The sequence below is a fragment of the Acipenser ruthenus genome, chromosome 4 (assembly GCF_902713425.1).
Source record: "Acipenser ruthenus chromosome 4, fAciRut3.2 maternal haplotype, whole genome shotgun sequence".
Taxonomy (NCBI): Eukaryota; Metazoa; Chordata; class Actinopteri; order Acipenseriformes; family Acipenseridae; genus Acipenser; species Acipenser ruthenus.
In genome coordinates, this window is record NC_081192.1 from 103113510 (window position 1) to 103134263 (window position 20754).

At 38.1% G+C, this 20754-nt stretch overlaps 1 protein-coding gene across 17 annotated transcripts in view; it reads left to right on the plus strand.

The window, feature by feature from the left end:
* The window catches only part of LOC117400224 (disco-interacting protein 2 homolog C), a 186183-nt gene that overhangs the window by 150365 nt on the left and 15064 nt on the right, over window positions 1-20754 (plus strand). For 10 of the 17 annotated variants that reach the window (XM_033999820.3, XM_033999823.3, XM_033999824.3 and 7 more), the window contains 12 exons: window positions 1409-1545; window positions 2186-2394; window positions 3315-3429; window positions 3782-3983; window positions 4441-4550; window positions 8868-8948; window positions 9288-9411; window positions 12179-12300; window positions 13172-13283; window positions 13770-13879; window positions 18875-19005; window positions 20469-20637. In XM_033999820.3, the coding sequence (XP_033855711.1) occupies window positions 1409-1545; window positions 2186-2394; window positions 3315-3429; window positions 3782-3983; window positions 4441-4550; window positions 8868-8948; window positions 9288-9411; window positions 12179-12300; window positions 13172-13283; window positions 13770-13879; window positions 18875-19005; window positions 20469-20637 (1622 nt within the window). The remainder of the gene's footprint in view (window positions 1-1408; window positions 1546-2185; window positions 2395-3314; window positions 3430-3781; window positions 3984-4440; window positions 4551-8867; window positions 8949-9287; window positions 9412-12178; window positions 12301-13171; window positions 13284-13769; window positions 13880-18874; window positions 19006-20468; window positions 20638-20754) is intronic. The other 7 variants (XM_033999821.3, XM_033999825.3, XM_033999826.3 and 4 more) reach the window with 1 other exon arrangement.

Below are 20754 nucleotides of genomic sequence, written 5' to 3' on the forward strand. Positions count from 1 at the left end.
CTTGTCATGTAACTTGTCATACAAGATGGTGGAATATTTACAGCTTTAGTTCCACAGGTAAAAATACATTAGTCTTGAATTGCTCCGAGTGTCCTGAATTAAAAAAATACCAGATATGTGCACATTTGAATAGTTTTTTAGGCGTTTAATAATCAAAGGTAAATGATCAATTTACCTTTTTATTATCAATATCTACTGGCAGCGTATATTTTATTACTGCGCTAAATCAGAAGTAACCGGTGCGTCGATCTCCAATAGGTCAGAAATCACAATCCACACGCTGAGAACAAAACGCTAAAGTAAAATAAAAATCAACAGGTTGGATTTTATTTACCACAGACTAAAGTGTAGTAGACAAACTATACAAAAAGTCAAACGCTGCCTGAAACGTTTGCACGGTGTAAATGGTCAATAGCTAAATTAATAGGCTAAGCGCTTCTCTTGGTTGCCTCGCGGTGCTGTCTCCACCGTCTAATCAGCATACGATGCCATGCATAATATGAGGGGCGCTATGTTGGGCTAAATTAATACAAAAATGTGTACTGGGCAGTATTAATTAAATCTGCATACATAGTAATCACCAGGATCTAGTTGTGGTCAGTAATTCAGTCTTAGCAGTGTGCGACACCCAGTCGTAAAAAACTGAACTGTGCCGTCAAACCAAAACTGATCGCAAAATCTGTGCATACGCAGATGAGATGAGTCGAAACGGCTTGAGTCGGGCTGTGTGCAGCGGGCTTAAGAGCAACATTAAAGCTGTGTCTTTGAGGCATTAACATATCACGCAGTTTCATTACAGCTCCCCACTACATGCTATATTCTATGTTCCTTATTATTTATCTTGTCAGTTTTATGCATGGACAATGGACATGAGTCAAAAAGAATATTCACATATATTTACAGGCCTTATCGTTTGGATCTTTATTTATTTATTTCTTAGCAGACGCCCTTATCCAGGGTGACTTACAATTGTTACAAGATATCACATTATTTTTTACATTTAATTACATTATTTTTTACACATTATTTTTACATACAATTACCCATTTATACAGCTGGGTTTTTTACTGGAGCAATCTGGGTAAAGTACCTTGCTCAAGAGTACAGCAGCAGTGTCCTCCACGGGGATTGAACCCACGACCCTCCGGTCAAGAGTCCAGAGCCCTAACCACTACTCCACACTGCTGCCCCTAATCTTGTTCCCAGTATCTTGTTATAAATAGATCCATTCTGTTTAAAAGTTGCAGAGTCACATGACCCCCAGTCCATGTGCAGTGAATGGGAAGGTTTCAGTTAATTCTGCAATAGTGGTTGCACAAATGGAGCAAACTAATTTATCCTCAGCAGTTTCCTTTCCTTTCCAAAGGATTTGATACTTTTTTTACCAAATGTTGTGTGATGTTTCCAGGGCTCATGTGTGTGGTGAAGCCGGATGGGGTCCCTCAGATATGCAGGACGGATGAAATCGGAGAGCTCTGTGTGTGCTCCATTGCTACGGGTACATCCTACTACGGCCTTTCAGGCATGACCAAGAACACCTTTGAGGTGAGGAAACCTCCATTTACTTTCCATTTGGGGATTCAAGATTGACATGAATTGAGCAGGCGTGCATTGCAACAGAGATGGTATGGCACCTGATGAGAATTTGCTTTCTGTCAACGCGTCTTTAGATTTTAAATAGGAAATGAACTGTCTTATTAAAAAAACAAAAAGGAGAATAGCTTTTATTAAAAATGTCAAACTCAACATACTCCTAGATGGTATATTTAATCTTCTATAAATGGTAAGGAGCTCTCACGCATTAACACTTGGGAATAATTAGATTATTGGGGTAAATTCTGCATTAATTGCACAGGAAAAAACATTCAGCAAAGCATTATACAGTTTCATATATTATCAAAAATATGAGATGTTATAGAAACAAATATATTCTATACGTCACCCTTTGTTTTAATGATGTTGATTACTTGCTAGTCCATGTGGTGGCAATGAAGTCAATATATATATGTGTGCCTGCATACAATTTCAGACTGTGATTTTATGATTTCTTCAATCTTTTTCTTTACATAGATCCTGACTGAAGCCACATTATAACTAATTTTATGTTTTCAAGTCAACTGACTGATGGTAAAGCATGCATTGCAGGCAGGTGTGACTATATATTGTGTTCTTTGTTCTCTGGTAGGTATTCCCAATGTGTAGCTCTGGAGCGCCAGTCAGTGAATACCCATTCGCCAGGACTGGGTTACTAGGGTTCATAGGCCCGGGGGGGCTGGTATTTATCGCTGGGAAAATGGACGGGCTGATGGTGGTCAGTGGCCGCAGACACAACGCTGATGACATTGTAGCGACGGCGCTTGCTGTGGAACCCATGAAATTTGTCTACAGGGGAAGGTTTGTTTCCAGTGTAAAAACCAGAATGAGAAATAAATGTAGCCTGTATTAATTTACTCAACAACTGTGTTAACACAGAACACTGAATAACAGCCATCTTCAATTGTCAAGTAAAGAACCAATGAAATATACCCAGGAAACATCCCTAGCATTGAATAAACCTATGAATACTAACGGCTGGCTTCACAGACGTCAGTGCTAGTCTTGGACTACCTTGTGATACCTGTAGGTAAGGTAATCCAAGACTAGTGCTGATTCGTGTCTTTGAAACCCACTGGGCTGCTATTACAGTATATGGTCACAGTGTGGAGGAATTTTAATAATCTTACTCATGAGTCTACAATAATATAATGCATGAATAGTACCTATGATTGAAGCAAGGCCCATAGCAACAAAAAAAATAATACTGTCAGAACTGTGAAGGATCACTTACGCAATCACTTGCTTCCTCAAGCCTTCTGTTAAAATAGCACAAGCTACTACTAAAATACAAACTACTTCAAATGTTTTTTTTAATATTATTCATTTTACATCTTTGACAAACATCTCTTTTCTTGTTTAGTTTGTTAAAAGAAATCAAAGCATTCTTTTTATATATATATAGGGTAAAATCTATCTATTTATCTAGAATTATTCTTCCTTAGGTTCTGTGACGTTTCATAAATCAGTCATGATGCATCGCTCAGGTGGTTTATGATGTCACAGAACACCTTGATGGAATGTTGTCCTTGTGAGTGACTGCACCCCATGTAGTATTCTCAGTACAGCACTCCATGATCTGAAACATCAGACATGGCTTTTTTTTTTTTTAAACTTGTGTATTGTGTGTTGAAATAAATTACAATTTTGTTATAAGACCAACGGTCATGTTTTTCGCTGCTGTAGAATCTCTGCCCATTTTAGTTTTGTTTTGCTTACAGGATAGCTGTGTTCTCCATCAGTGTCCTTCACGATGAAAGGGTAGTGATTGTTGCCGAGCAGAGGCCTGACTCCACAGAGGAGGACAGTTTCCAGTGGATGAGCAGGGTGTTGCAGGTGAGCAAGTAACACCTCTGACTCACCCTTTACTCTGAAATACATCATACTATCTTACCTTAGATTGCTGCTAATCAGGGTCTGTGAAAACAGCACGATGACTTACAATACAAGGTGGTTATGCAAATCCTGTGCAAGTAAGAAAGCCATATTTCAGGGGAGTCCAAAGTTCGCCTTTCCACTCCTGGTCATTATTCCAACCCTGTTCTAATGCACCCAGACCCTGAAATAGTTAATTATATCATTGTACCTTTTAAACCCGGAGTGGAATAGCCCTCCAGGACCAGGATTGGATACCCCTGCCATATTTGATAAAAGATCTATGCTTTTTTTTGCTTGTTTTCCTTTTTAGGCAATAGACAGCATTCACCAAGTAGGGGTCTACTGCTTGGCCCTCGTTCCAGCCAATACCCTCCCGAAAACTCCTCTCGGGGGGATTCACCTGTCTGAAACAAAACAGCTGTTCTTGGAAGGCTCTTTACACCCTTGCAATGTGCTGATGTGTCCACACACCTGTGTAACAAATCTGCCCAAGCCAAGGCAAAAGCAACCAGGTACACAAGTGTCAATGTGGAGCTCTTTTAAAGGGAAGGAAAATGGCCTTCCTTATAATACTGCTGGCTACTCACAACGAGCCCTGTTCACAAAGCTGTTTTTATGGATAAGTATTGATGAGACTGTTCTAGCGATTTTCAACAACATTCTAGAGCGGTTTCTTGAATATCAAACTTAATTTTTTCATTACACAGATACAAAAAATTCTTTAAATAATTTGTGAATTAATTTTTTTTTGCCGATAGGGTCCAACAGTACTAAAGTAAATGCCTGGAGTATTATAAAGTAGAGAGGATCACCTCTAACTGTACAATGTTTCTTCATACTATCTAATACAGTGAATCCAGTTAAATCTAGGCTGTGGCCTCTTGTCTCACAGTTAAAACCGTATCTAACAGTAGCACTCCCATCCAATGAAGCAATGTGGTCCTGATGGTTTGCCTGTCCCTGTTCCAGAGATCGGGCCTGCCTCTGTGATGGTGGGGAACCTGGTGTCTGGGAAGCGGATCGCTCAGGCCAGTGGACGAGATCTAGGACAGATTGAAGACAATGACCAGGCAAGAAAGGTGTGTGTGTGTGTGTGTGTGTGTGTGTGTGTGTGTGTGTTACACAGGGTCTGAACCAAGGGCTTGATTTTCAGAACTCCCAAACAAATGTAAACATTGTGCAATAAGTACTGCATGATCACCCATTCCCATGTTTGATTGTAATCAAATTGTTGCCATAGTTTTTTGAGCGACGGATGAGAAAGCTTGCGTCATACTCTTTTTGCTTTTATTTCACGCGAGCGTCTTTGTTTAACAGGTTCTATAGTTCAGGAGTATAAAGTCTTGTTTTGTTGCATGTGATTTGGTTATGTACAGCTGCATGATGAGGAGAGCTGTGTTCCAAATTGCCAAATCTGTTAAACATTCCCATATGGAGTTGCTTGACTTTTTATTTATTTATTTATTTTTTTATTTTTTTATTTTTTTATTTCTCACTGAGTATCATGTCAGTTCAGTGGTCTATATTCAGAGTTCCTGGTTTTACTGTAGGTGATAACCAGTAAACAAAACACAAATAATGAAAAGAGGGTTTTTTAAGTAAGCACAAAAAGAAGCACTGCTGTGCTTGTTTGAGTTCACGGGGCAGCTGACTGTATTTTGTTGCAATGGAGGTTAATTACTTCTGTGATTCTACCACTGTTACTCCTGATTCGAGCTGTTCTTCAGATCCATCATTATTAAAATAAAATCTGTCAAGATCCATCAACACATAAAAAAGATTCCAGAACAGTACTTTTAGGCAATACCAGACAGCCGATCAGTTTTCTTTTTTGACTATATTAAAAAAAAAAAAAGTAAAAGCCCTAATAAACCGTGAAAAACAAAAAGAATAAACACAAAAAACAAGACCCTATGTACAGTGTCTACAACATGTTGACTTCTTAGAATACCGGTAGTAAACACACATGAACAGTAGTATGAAAACTGATGGTAATTAACCAAAAAATACAGGATGAGATTGTATGATGATGGATGTTCTATGGTTCTCGCAGACATCTTCAGGTCTGTTACAGTAGGAAGTAATGCTTGCAATGTTCTGCATGTACGGCTGATGAAAGAACACACTGGTCGTTGCTTTATTTGCACAGCTTGCTTTAGTTGCCACCTGTGCAAATTGTAAAACTAAATCACGTTTGCTCTGATATTTTTAGTCACATGTACAAATAAATATTGGAAAATACTTATGTGCATATATTGTAATGAAAATACTGTCATTTCCATTTCCATAAAGTAGACTTGATTTATTATTTATAATCATGTGCTTTCATCAATATACTACCAGGGGTGGCCAAACTTCCTGACCCTACCAGCCGCATGCTAAAATGTTCATATGGCCGAGAGCTGCGAGACTCGTACTGTAAAACATGAAATGCCTGCGAGCAAGACATTTTAAATACTAGTTTTAAATTTATTTTAATTCTCTTGAACAAGCGATAGTCCATACAAAACTCGCTTGAGTCGTTACATCAGCTTCTTTACTAAACGCCGAAAGGAGCATCTGCCCACTGCGGAGGCATGCTTTTAAATAGGCTATCTTGTTGCTCTTTAAGTCTGATCCAGGAGGATATTCAGATGACATTTGTTTGTGATTTGTTTCATAATAATGTTTGAGGTTGCTCGCCTTGTACAAACAACAGTGTGTAAGCGATTTGTTGCAGATGAGACAGAGGTTTACCCCTGTTTTTCAGTGAAAGCAAACCTCTTCCTCTCATTCTGGCTTAAAGACTCATGCTTTTTATTATTACTCGTGGATGGCATGCTCAATGCCATTATCTTCACGAAACGAACGAGCACTTAACTCAGAATTATAAAATTAACTTTCAACAGCACATCCAGCTTTCACTCGAGGTGATCGAAATATGCATGCATGTCGAAGGTCATCAAGTGACCACATGTCTTTGTAGTGAACATGCAGGCTCAAAGAAACTGAAGAGCCACAAAGTGTGCGTCATCCAGCATGTCACCGAGAGCTGCACTTGAACTGCCTGTGAGCCACGGTTTGGTCACCTCTGTACTATACTGTTGAGTTTAAACTTCGACAGCCTTAGAAACAGGAATGTCATTGGGTATATTCTCTTTGCATCTTTCAATTGCATATGTGTAAAGTATGACACTACTGGTGATGCTTACAACATATTGTGCTCTGCATAACTTCATAGTACCAATCTCCATTGTGCCAATCATGTTGTCTTTGCAGAGCATCCTTTACACATGTACATATGTTTGAAAATCAGGTCTTACAGTATGTGTGTGTGGATTTTCTTATTCTTCTTGTTTTTAATGTGTTAACAGTTAAATGTATGCAGTGTTTTGAGCATGTGTTAATATTAAATTGAGCATGCTGTACCACACTATAAAGCTATAATTGAATGTAAAACAGTACTCTCATTAGACTTGACATTTTATGAAAATACATGTTTTAAAACTAATTGCAAACGTAATACCAATCCACAAAAAGGGAGACAAAACCGAACCAGGTAACTGCAGACCAATAAGCCTGACTTCTATTATATGTAAACTTATGGAAACTATAATAAGATCCAAAATGGAAAATTACCTATATGGTAACATTATCCTGGGAGACAGTCAGCATGGTTTTAGGAAAGGGAGATCATATCTAACTAACCTGCTCGATTCTTTTGAGGATGAAACATCGACAATGGATAATTGCAGAGCGTATGACATGGTTTATTTAGATTTCCAGAAAGCTTTTGACAAAGTCCTGCATAAAAGATTAATTCTCAAACTGAACGCAGTAGGGATTCAAGGAAGCGCCATGCACATGGATTAGGGAGTGGTTAACATGTAGAAAACAGAAAGTACTGATTAGAGGAGAAACCTCAAAATGGAGCGAGGTAACCAGTGGAGTACCACAGGGATCCGTATTAGGTCCTCTGCTCTTCCTAATCTACATTTAATGACTTAGATTCTGGTATAGTAAGCAAACTTTGCAGATGACACAAAAATAGGAGGAATGGCAAACACCGTTGCAGCAGCAAAGGTCATTCAAAATGATCTAGACAGAATTCAGAAATGGGCAGACACATGGCAAATGACATTTAATAGAGAAAAGTGTAAAGTACTGCACACAGGCAATAAAATGTCCATTATAAATACCATATGGGAGATACTGAAATTGAAGAAGGAATCTATGAAAAAGACCTAGGAGTTTATGTTGACTCAGAAATGTCTTCATCTAGACAATGTGGGGAAGCTATAAAAAGGTCAACAAGATGTTTGGATATATTGTGAAAAGTATGGATTAAATTAAGGGAAGTAATGTTAAAACTTTACAATGCATTAGTAAGACCTCATCTAGAATAGTGTTCAGTTCTGGTCACCTCGTTACAGAAAGGATATTGCTGCTGTAGAAAGAGTGCAAAGAAGAGCGACCTGAATTATTCTGTTTTTAAAAGGCATGTCATATGCAGACAGGCTAAAATAATTGAATCTATTCAGTGTTGAACAAAGAAGACTACGCAGCGATCTGATTCAAGCATTCAAAATTCTAAAAGGTATTGACAATGTCGACCCAGGGGACTTTTTCAACCTGAAAAAAGAAACAAGGACCAGGGTCACAAATGGAGATTAGATAAAGGGGCATTCAGAACAGAGCCAGGAGCTATTCAACATTTAGATTTCAGACAAACCGTATTTTGTTGCTTCTGATGGATATTTTTACAAATGCTTTTTATTCTGTTCATCTAGACCAAAAATAACATATAAAAATAATAAATGAATATGAGTGAAGTATTTTTAATAATAATAATAATAATAATAATAATAATAATAATAATAATAATAATAATAATACAATATTATTTATTATTATTTATTTATTAGCAGACACCCTTATCCAGGGCGACCTGCAATTGTTACAAGATATCACATTATTTTTACATACAATTACATTATTATTTACACATTATTTTTACATACAATTTCCCATTTATACAGTTGGGTTTTTACTGGAGCAATCTAGGTAAAGTACCTTGCTCAAGGGTACAGCAGCAGTGTCCCCCACCTGGGATTGAACCCATGACCCTCTGGTCAAGAGTCCAGAGCCCTAACCACTACTCCACACTGCTGCCCACAATAGCCTCTGTGCCTTTTTCAATGCTTCAATTTAACAGTTTCAGATACCACTGGTCAGTTTGAAAGTCTACATAAATGATATGTGCCTCCACTTATGACACAAGACTAAAGTGCTTTTGATTGTAGTCCTGTATCTTGTGCTCCAAATCTGTGTTCTGTTTAAGGGCTTCTTGCAGAAGAAGCCACTGTATTTTTTGTCTGGTCATGCCTTTTTATTTTTCCTTGTATTTCTTTTTGTAGTTCCTCTTCCTCTCCGAAGTGTTACAGTGGCGAGCTCAGACCACTCCTGACCATATACTTTACACGCTCCTCAGCTCACGGGTAAGCCTCCCGAATGACAGCTGTTACAGTCCAATATGCAGAAAGAGAGATTCATCATCTTTACCATGCCATAAACCACAGTGTGTATTACCCCAGAAAGAAGATTATTCTGTATAAACTGTGCTTTTCAAGAAATCCATCTCCAGGCTTTATGCTACTGTCATGCTACGTACTATTGTTTTTTTTTTTTTTGTTTTGTTTTTTTTGTAAAACAGAAAATAAAATGAAAATACTACAGAACTAGCAAGAAACATTCAGGAACAGGTCTTTGCAGTAATCAAGGGTCTTGTTAGTGGCACACGTTTATTTGATTGTATTTTGTAACATTTCTGTGTTCAGGGGACAATAGCCAGCTCCCTGACTTGCCTTCAGCTGCACAAGAGAGCAGAGAAGATCGCAGCGATGCTGGGGGAGAGGGGCCACCTGCAAGACGGAGACCACGTGGCTCTGGTGTACCCTCCAGGTAGGTTGCCTTGGATTTAACCGCTGATATTTTATACAGCAACACACTATAACATTTTTAGAACTGTTTTCACATTGTCATATTGTACTGAAATGAACAAATCAAACGGAGGGGCTTGTTTATAAAATTCATGTTTGAAACAAATTGCCCTCACGTTGATATGTTGATATGAACTGCCCAAACAATCCCCGTCGTGTGAATGGGCTCTATTGTTCACAATACATTAAGCGCTCTTTGTCTCTTTATATCCAGCTGCTTCTCTGTGCGTTACTGTGGCAATGTGCCCCGCCCCTGTGTGCATATTATGTGTTGTATGGTGCGTGCGTGTGTTAATGTTGGTGTATAGTCATTGGTACACGGGATATAAACGGGTCTGTGTTTCACGTGTATTTAAAAATGTAGATTTGTATTTAGACACGAGGAGGGCACAAATCACTTCACGTGCTGGTTAAATGTAATATGTGAGCACGGGGTTGCACAGAATTAATTCACGTGCTGGGATTCAAGTGAATAATTAATTAGTAATTGAATCCCAGCACAACAGTATATATAGATGCACATTTCTTTCACTCGGGGTTGGGTGTTCAGTGAGTGGAGAACGGGATTGGAGACGGAGGTAATAATAATAATAATAATAATAATAATAATAATAATAATAATAATAGTTAAAATCTGCTCACCGTGTTTTGTCGGTATAGTTCGTTTTGTTTGTCTTTTTATTTTGGCGTATAGTGCCGTGTCCTGTTTTGTGTTTGTTTGTTCAACCTTTTTATTTTCTGTTCTGTTTATTAAATGCTGAGCGAAACCATTCGCTCAGCTCCACCAAACCACACCTCTCTGTTGTTTTATTTCCTGCATCAGGACTGACGCCACCCACTCCGGCCGTCTTTGTGACAGTTATGTTTTTTTTTTTTTTTTTTAATTACAGTATGTGTTCTAAGTAAAATGGTGCCTCCCGGTTTGTTTGTTTGTTTGTTTGTTTTACATTTCCGATAGCTGTGTAACTGTATTGACAGCAGAGACAACAGTCTGTGGTTCCGGTCATTTGGTTTACAGAGAGTAGTCCTGTCTTAGTATTTCAGGACTGAGGTATTTTAAAGCCTGTTTAATTGGTAGAAAATGATTAGATCTGTTTTTAGAGCAGTCGGCTAGTAGTCTCAGGTGTATAACTAGCCTCCCATGATGGATTAGTTCTTATACTTCACTTTCCCCTAAATGTATCCTTTAATTATTCCACATGCCTGGGAGAGCCGAAGCTGAAACTGTAATTACGTCCTTAATGTGTCACTCAGCACCCCCCCCCCCTCCGGCTCGTTATTAGGGTAGATTGTGAAGCTGAGGTGAGACCAGGCTAAATAAATTGCTGCCTTAGTTCTTCATGGTAAGTGCCCACATCAAAAAGATATACAGAATAGTATAGGTAGTGGTATCAAGTATGCATTAAAATACATTCTTACATGCATACTGTATTGCCGCTTTTGATATGTCTAAATAGGTTCTACACATAAATACACGTAAACAATGTTAGGGCTGGTATAATTATTCTTACTGTATTTAAAAAAAAAAAAAAGCTCAAAACCAGGACATATTGCTAAATAATTGCTTAGTCTAATTAAATATGTTCAATATGGGCTATTTAATGGTTATTTAAAAAGCCATCATCTCACTCTTAAAATTTGTGGCCAATTAGTTTAACTTGCCATATTGTGTTATATATGTATGGCTACTTTGTTATTGTGTTTATTAATAATAATAATAATAATAATAATAATAATAATAATAATAATAATAATAATATTTAAAAAATAACAATAACAATAATAATAATAATAATAATAATAATAATAATAATAATAATAATAATAATAATAATAATAATAATAATAAATTCTGTAGATCATTGTTAAAAATACATTTTACGTTTTGGCATTTCTTTTTTTCTTTCTATCTTTTTTTTTTTTTACTCACTGCATCAGGATTGCTCTATTTATTGATGTTGTTGATGTGGTTTATCCTGGTGGATTCAGGTACCTTCAACCTCCCGCTACTCTGCCTAGTTGTGTCTGTGCTAAATCCCGCCAGAACTGAACAACTACAACGTATTGCACATAATTGTAGATTCATATTGAATATAAAGTAAATGAAAGTGCGTACCGCACTGTGGAATAAGCACGTATGTATGTCTGTGTTAATCACTTTATAAAAAGAATGTTCTTTATTACCCGAGTACCTTTTTTATTATTTTGTGTTCACTGCAGGTTCCAGAATTTAAGTTATATAGGAAGCGGTTGTTTACGTTATTTTTGACGTGTTGCGCTACAGGAAGTGGCTGAAAACCAGGATGTCTGGTGACCCTATATATATATAATAGCATATTGGATTGCCTCCGATAAATTCAGTGCTACTGTAAGTCAGTGTATTGAGTGTTTTGTCATCTTGCTCCACACCTTCATGATAAAGGAAGGGGGGCTTTATATTTGTCAGGGAAGAAGTTCCAAGGATGACTTATAGTCGGAGCTTCCATTAGCTTTTCATTGCTAAAGAAGCATTCAAAGAGCCATGTATCCACAATGAATAGATTCAGCCAAGCATGACCTCTACTGACAAGGGGATTGCATGAAAAAAGCATTCAATTAAGAGGCTTAAAGCTACTCACTCATTTAACCACCTCATTATTTCTCCACAGCAGCTCCTCGGCTGGCACAGGGTTTGATTAATCGCGAACGCTGGTTAAGAATGAGAAATTTCTTTTGTGTCCTTCATGCAGGAATAGACCTGATTGCAGCATTTTACGGATGTCTGTATGCAGGCTGTGTGCCAATAACAGTGCGACCTCCACATCCACAGAACATAGCCACTACCCTGCCCACTGTAAAGATGATTGTAGAGGTTAGTCAATAATCTGTCATGGTAACGGAAGGTGCTGGCTAATGTTTTTGGCCAGCATTGGTGTCTAATGGAATACTGCAATCCAAAATACTCAATTACGGGTGACGGATGCATTTAAATTGTGTCGCTTACCACCTAATTCCCTTGCTAGATGTCTGATAATGATAAATTGTATTAAATGTGACAAATGATTTGCACTGGCTTATGTTTGTGTTGTTGTTGTAAGTTCAGTTAATCTAACTCGAGCACCTTTTCTGGAGGCATTATTTATGGTAAATTGTTTTTCATTATTATTGCTGCTGTTGTGTATAAAATGTGTTTGTTATAATGCTAAAGAAAATTAACATATGTACTGACTTTCACTCATTAACTCAATCAGAAAAAGAAATTGCGTCAAACTTTGCACTTGCTTTAAGTCTGTGCCCTACCAGATTCTCCAATACAGAATATCCAATACAAAAATGAGCTTTGCTACGTTTGTTGTGAAAGGCTTTGCACTATTCTGCTGGGTAGGAGTTACAATGAAAGTTGTTATAATAACAGAATTTGTACCACATGCTTTCATGTTATTTAAAAATGCAAGACACTAGAACTATGCATTTGTATCACTTTTATGCTTTTAAAGACTTTGATTATATTTTGTAAAACTACCTACCCACATTACAAATCTGTATAATATGGACAATCGAATAATATGGACTTTGTATGTTTGACACCACCTTTCATTATTTTGCAACTGTAATTGCTTTAGTTCAGCCTTCAGGCTTGCGGTTCGTAAGTCTGTTGTGTTCAAACACTGGCTTGCAGGAAGACAATGGCTAGTATTCAGTTAAAATAATTGAAAATGTAGCTGATCTAGTTGTCCTTACAGGTCAGCCGGTCAACCTGTATAATGACATCGCAGGTAATATGTAAACTGCTGAGGTCAAAGGAAGCATCGGCCGCAGTAGATGTGAGAACATGGCCCCCTGTCCTGGATACAGGTAATGGGTTTAAGACTTCCTTACAAAGCATTACTAACACTGTGTCTAGTCCACTATACCACTGCAGGAGTTTATCAAGAAGTGTTCACTGACACAGATCTGGAGCTTCTTGCACTATGATACTATTGAAGTTAAATATAGAAGAGGAAAGTATTTGTTACTTATGCAAGCACTGTTAGTATTTTGAGTGCCTCGTTGAAGCCCTGACACTGAGGTATGCATTGTTTGAAATGTCTTCTACTTAATGCCCTACTGGACAATGAATAGGATATTGGTCAAATTTGGGGAGGAACTACCTCATGTCCCCAACCATAAAAAATGGTGATCTAGTATGGAGGATCCTGTTCATCTGTACTGTAGTGTTGCATGTACCTGGTGAATGCAGGGGGTGTTACTAACATACTTGTTACTCATGTGATAATTTGATATGGAATTCATTGGAGTCAATAGTGTGTGTGTGTGTATTTAGGATGCTTCCCGTTTCAGATGATTTGCCAAAGAAACGACCTCCCCAAGTCTACAAGCCCTCGGACCCGGACACATTGGCCTATCTGGATTTCAGTGTGTCCACAACAGGAATGCTTGCAGGAGTGAAGGTAGGGGCCTTGTCTTATTGCTCAGCCATTTATATTAGTTCCACCACTTGGAACAGGTGCTGCTACTGAGGTGTGCTTTTGTTTTTTCATCTGTGTGTTGTGTGTACTGTAGGTGAACCACTTGTCCGATATCTCCACAGTAACAGCAATGAAAAAACAGCTCACTGTACCGTATGCTTTGTCTGTCTGCCTGCGTGCACAACCATAGTGTCTCTTATTGACTGCATTGTGCAGTGCTGCTCAGTATTGATCATGAATTAATGATGTTCAATTGCCTTTCTTTTGGGGGCTGTAGCCCCCAAAATCTATTGGTATCTCTAGAGCACCAATCCCTACACCTGATCCCATTACCATCTGCAAAAGATCTTTACTGTACATTTCATGAAAAAAATATCACCCTCTCAACAGGGTAACATAAATATATGTGTTTGTTATAGAAGATATAAGATCAGTTTGCAAGGTGAGACTGTATCAACTTCCAAAAAAGTTGGACCAATGCAAATGCCTGGTATGATAAATTTCTAATATTCAGTAGCCTGACAGGTGTAAATTACTTAACAAAGCTTCGTGGGTTAGCAGAACAATATATTTGAATAAAGATTTTGTGGCTTTGGTTTTAAACCTTGTCTCCTGTTGATCGCGGGACAATGTGCTATTTGTTCCTCTGAAAGTGAATCTTGTTACCTATCAAAGACAAGCAGCTACCTGTTTGTGCTGTATTCATTTCCTAATGAACTGGCCTGGCTACCCAGGCTGCTTCGTAATGTATCTTGTAACAGTGTCAGATAAGATCATGTCTCTCTGCATTTTAAGTGTTTTCTAAGTTTACACAAGAACAGCCCTGAAACAACAAAAAAGCAGCCGCTTTTCTTTGCTAACTCATATACAAAACCCATGGTTATTAGTCTGGAATGATTGTTGTTCAATTTGATAGGAAATCTGCAGCGCACAAAACTAAATCAGAAATAATGGGTGCAGGCTACAGCAATTGCTTAACCAACCACATTTTCAAATATAATCATTATGCATTATGCTGTATAATAGGCTTCTGTCTGTGTAAAATAGGTTTGTGTCAGCAGATGATTAGCGCGCAATTGTGTCAATGATTAGAAACCAGCCTGCATGCTAACTTTTTCTTTTTAAGCAAATTAGAATCTGCAAACTGACACACAATATAAAAGTCTTCCTTGTTTATCGTGATCACTTTGACCTAGAAACTGCAATAATTACTTGGGTGAATTAAAAAATGATCAATTTGTAGAAGCACAATATCCAGCTGTTTTCTGCATTAGCTGATTTTGTTTTATTTTTAACAACAGAAGATTTGGAAAATGAAACCACTTGAATTGATTTTGACAGTTCAGATGTTACACTTATAGAATGTGTGTGTGTGTGTATATATAATATATATAGTAACACAGCCTTGCGGTTGAGATTCGTTTGCCCTTTTTATATACAGACCCAGGCACAAGCTTTACGTTTTTAGCGTGTATGCTTACTTTTATTATTTACAATAACAACAAAAAAACAAAACAGAAACAAAAACCTAACTCCCACACAGAGTGAACTGAACTTTGTCAGGAACCTAACCAACATTGGACGGCTAAGCCGTTTACCGATTTAAACAAAACCAGTTTTTAAACACAAAAAACACAAAAAGGTTCACACGGTACCTTTTTTAAAACCATACAGGTTTCTTCACAGTGACAGCCTTGCTTCAGACAGACTGGAGACTGCCCAGAACAAACACTTTCTTCTGATTTATATACCTGCTAATCACAGGCGGCCTTCATTCTTAATTCGAGCCACATGAACCGCATCCTGGCTCTCTCCTGTGGCATTCTAGGGGATGTAGTTCTTTAGCTCCTCCTGAACTACATATTTTCTTCTTCCTCCCCCCAGTCTGTCACTCTCTCTCTCTCTCTCTCTCTCGCTATATATATATACAGTGCCTTGCAAAAGTATTCAGACCCCTGACCAATTCTCTTATTACTGAATTACAAATGGTACATTGAAATTTCGTTCTGTTTGATATTTTATTTTAAAACACTGAAACTCAAAATCAATTATTGTAAGGTGACATTGGTTCTATGTTGGGAAATATTTTTAAGAAAAATAAAAAACTGAAATATCTTGCTTGCATAAGTATTCAACCCCTGTGCTGTGGAAGCTCCCAGTTTACACCGATGAAAGAAATTGCCCTAACGAGGACACAATTACCTTACCATTGGCCTCCATCTGTGAACCATTAAAGTTGCTGTCACAATTTCTGGATAAAAACCCCACTGTTGAAGGATCATTGGTCAGGCTGTGAATCGGGAGGAAAATGAAGACCAAAGAGCATTCTACAGAAGTTAGAGATAAAGTAATACAAATGCATAGATTAGGGAAAGGGTACAAAATAATATCCAAGTGTTTGGATAGTCCAGTGAGCACAGTTGGATCAATAATCAGGAAGTGGAAGCTGCATCACACCACCCAGGCACTGCCAAGAAAAGGCCGTCCCTCAAAACTCAGCGCTCAAACAAGGAGGAGACTTGTGAGAGAAGCCACAGAGAGGCCAACAATCACTTTGAAGGAGCTACAGAGTTCAGTGGCTGGAAGTGGAGTGATGGTGCACCAGTTAACCATATCAAGAGCTTTGCATAACACTGGCCTGTATGGGAGGGTGGCAAGAAAGAAGCTGTTACTCAAAAAGTACCATCTGAAAGCACGTCTGGAGTTTGCCAGAAAGCATGAGAGTGACCCAGCTGCGATGTGGGAAAAGGTTTTGTGGTCAGATGAGACCTAGAGCTTTTTGGCCAAAACTCAAAGCGCTATGTGTGGCGCAAACCTAACACTGCCCATGCCTCAAGACACACCATCCCTACAGTGAAGTATGGTGGTGGCAGCATCATGCTGTGGGGATGCTTCTCATCAGCAGGGACTGGGCATCTTGTTAAAATTGAAGGAAGAATGGATGGAGCAAAATACAGGGAAATACTGCAAGAGAACCTGCATCAGTCCACTAAAAAACTGAAGCTTGGGAGGAAATTCACCTTTCAGCAGGACAGTGATCCCAAGCACATGACCAAAACAACGTTGGAGTGGCTCATGAACAAAAAGGTGAATGTCCTACAGTGGCCCAGTCAAAGTCCTGATCTCAATCTCATTGAGAATCTGTGGCACTATTTGAAAATTGCGGTCCACAAGCGTCGTCCAACCAACCTGAACAACCTGGAGCAAATCTGCCAAGAAGAATGGGCCAAAATCACTCCGACACTGTGTGCAAAGCTGGTACATACTTACCTCAAAAGACTTAAAGCTGTTATTGCAGCGAAAGGTGGCTTTGCCAAATATTAATGTGTGGGGGTTGAATACTTATGCAAGCAAGATATTTCAGTTTTTTATTTTTCTTAAAAATATTTCCCAACATAAAACCAATGTCACCTTACAATAATTGATTTTGAGTTTCAGTGTTTTAAAATAAAATATCAAACACAATGAAATTTCAATGTACCATTTGTAATTCAGTAATATGAGAGAATTGGTGTATGTGTGTATATATGTGTGTATATATATATATATATATATATATATATATATATATATATATATATATATATATATGTGTGTGTGTATATATAGTGCTCCCCTTTATAACGCTGTAGTTGGGTGCCATAGTTGAGAGACCATGCTGTTTGTGTTCCACCTTATAACGAGAATACTAGAGTTAGTGTAATGGCATCATGGGGCAAATGGGAGCCATGACCGTACCGCCTTATAACCTGTTCCACAGTATAAAGGGCCACCTTATAAACAGGGAGCACGGTTTCTATCTATCTATCTATAAACTAGATATTTTAAGTAATAAAAACCAGTAAGTATAATTAATGAATTCATTATAAATGTATTCATTTAGCTGTTTTACCCCGGAAAGCTGTTGTGAAACTGGATAGTTATTTCAACATGGTCCCATGCTGAGACACAAACCAAACGTAATCAGTTTGCAAGATAATAATGTTTATCAATGTGGATGAATCATGGACATAATATTATTAAAGCCTGTACTGGTTTTATTCATCACTGTTTCCTCCTTTTACTAAGTGGATAGACTAGATCATATCATTATTTAAAAAACAATAAACAGTCAGCCCCCCACAGAATGGAAACGCGGTGAATGGCCTTGATGATGAGTACCTCCTTGGGGTCCAGCATAATTGAGCTGCACTACCACCTAGTGCACTGAGCCACTGTTCCTCGGGGTAGGACTGGAAGGCCTTGAACCACTGCACTCGTCAAGTCTACTTTTCATTTTCATACAATAAAAGTAGCACAATAGTAGCACTGTTTCCAGAAATTGCTTGAGGCGCATGTGTACAGCACAGCAGAAGTTACAGGCAATTGCAGAGGATTTCATATCATTTTTTTTGTTGTTGTTCTTTGAAAGCATGGGTTTGTTAAAATCTGTCTGAATGTAAAGCAAAACAAAACAAAAATAAAAAAAACATTACTATACCAAAATAAATATATATTCAGTTATTACAACAACAATATGAAATAACCCCCCCAATATTGGAAATAATTCTATTTAATCATTTTTTGTACAGACATTTTGATTCAGTGTTTTGAAGCTATGGTACAGCTGATACAGTTGTGGAAACCCTAGCTGTATCAGACAAGAATGGAGCAAATTTATCAAAATCTTTTAGCAGTCTTTCTTTTTTAACCTTTTCAACAGTGGACACTGCTCAGGGATAGAAATAAGACTCCCGTTGCACAGCAGTTTGAACCATTCCTGGTTTTGCTATGAGTTTGATAAGACACACCTGAGGTTGTTACCTATACACTGGAGCCAATCAAGCTTGTAGTAAAACCTGGCGTGGCTGCCACTGCTATGCAATAGGAGTCTTATTTCCATCCCTGACTGCTTAGGAATATTCTGTTCTGTGGTGCACGTGAGAATAGCACAATTGCTTCAGAGTGTTTCTTTGTTTGTGTTTTGTTTTTTTGTAGATGTCTCACACAGCCACCAGTGCCTTTTGCCGCTCAATCAAGCTGCAGTGTGAGCTTTATCCATCTCGAGAGGTGGCCATCTGCCTAGACCCTTACTGTGGGCTTGGGTTTGTTCTGTGGTGCCTATGCAGGTAACATTGTGCTTTCCATTGCTGTGAGAGACAAACGGTCTCCTAGAGGTGCACTTTTAAAGGCATGCAGTGAGACGCCTTGTCGTTCCACAGTGTAGAATCATGGACTTGACTGCAGGCTGCTTCTTCATGCTGTTATCCTCATTTTAATACCTACAGTAGGATGCTTTCATGCTAGTTCAGTTAATGCTGGACATAGTCTGGTATATCATCTCTCCATTTGCATTATAAACAGAAAGTATACTCACATTTCCAAGGTTAAACTGGTTATGTTAAGGTTTTTTTCTTTTCTTCTACTATTGTATCCTGTGATTTTATTTCTGTATAATAATTATTAAAGTTTTCTTTGTGATATCTATATTTTAATATATATACTGAATTTCTTGAATCCTTTTATTTTACAGTTATGGCTGTTCAAAAACTGTAATATTAATTTTAGCAAGCTGGAGATCAAAAGCAACAATAAAAGAATAAATGGTTGTTAGGCACCATTGATCATTTGCAGGTTATATATTATTATTTGTTTATTTAGCAGACGCCTTTATCCAAGGCGACTTACAGAGACGGGTGTGTGAACTATGCATCAGCTGCAGAGTCACTTACAACTACGTCTCGCCCGAAAGACGCAGCACAAGGAGGTTAAGTGACTTGCTCAGGGTCACACAGTGAGGCAGTGAGTGAGCCGGGATTTGAACCGGGTACCTCCTGGTTACAAGCCCTTTTCTTTAACCACTGGACCACACAGCCTCCATACTTAGAGGTTAAGACATATTTTATGAGAAAAAAATATATATATCATTTTGAAATTGAATACTATTGACAAAAACATTTTAAAGAATAATAATACTTCTAAAATCTATGTTTATCTGTGTGGGAGAGCTCAGGCACATTCAGTTGGCTGCTGGTAATCTCATTAGCTGGACTGAGTAAAGAGACCTGTTGGATAGAAATATGCATTTATCAGTGTTGGCACAGTCAGCTACCTGTCTGAATCAAAACTCTAATTGATTGTGATTGATTAAGCAAGTTGAATTGCTCCTGACTCAGCTGCATTTCACACGGCTGTCACAACCACTGCACTAAGGGGCTGTCTGGTCTCTGAGTCACACCATATCCTAGTGCCTGGTCTGACTTTTCATTGGTATAATGAGGATCAAGTCAAAACTTTGTGTTGTCTGGATATATTTCAGCACAACGGTACTAACTAATTAAATACAACTCAGATGGCTGACGAGGTTACCATACTGTTTTCTGTACCACAAAGGATGTCCTCTTGTTTATAGAGGGTTAATATTACTAAATGAATGGGAATTTATTTAAATCTCATTGTAGCTGTAAAAAATAAAGTAAATCCAGCTTTGGTCAGTGTGTGTGTATATATAAGAATAACTATTCTTGCGTATTGAGTTTTGTCAGCATGTACTGTGTGTGGTTGACCTGTTTTTATTTATTTTTCTTTGCAGTGTATATTCAGGGCATCAGTCAATCTTGATCCCACCTTCAGAGCTGGAGATAAACCCTGCACTGTGGCTTCTTGCAGTCAGTCAGTACAAAGTGCGAGACACTTTCTGTTCATACTCTGTGATGGAACTGTGCACCAAGGGGCTTGGGCTGCAAACAGAATCACTCAAGGTAACTCATACCGGAATTGCTGTTTAACCTCAAATACTTTTTATAGTTATAACAATTGTTATAGTTTTAGCTGAGACAACTAATGCATACAGCGCAATGCTTTAATTTGATGGACAG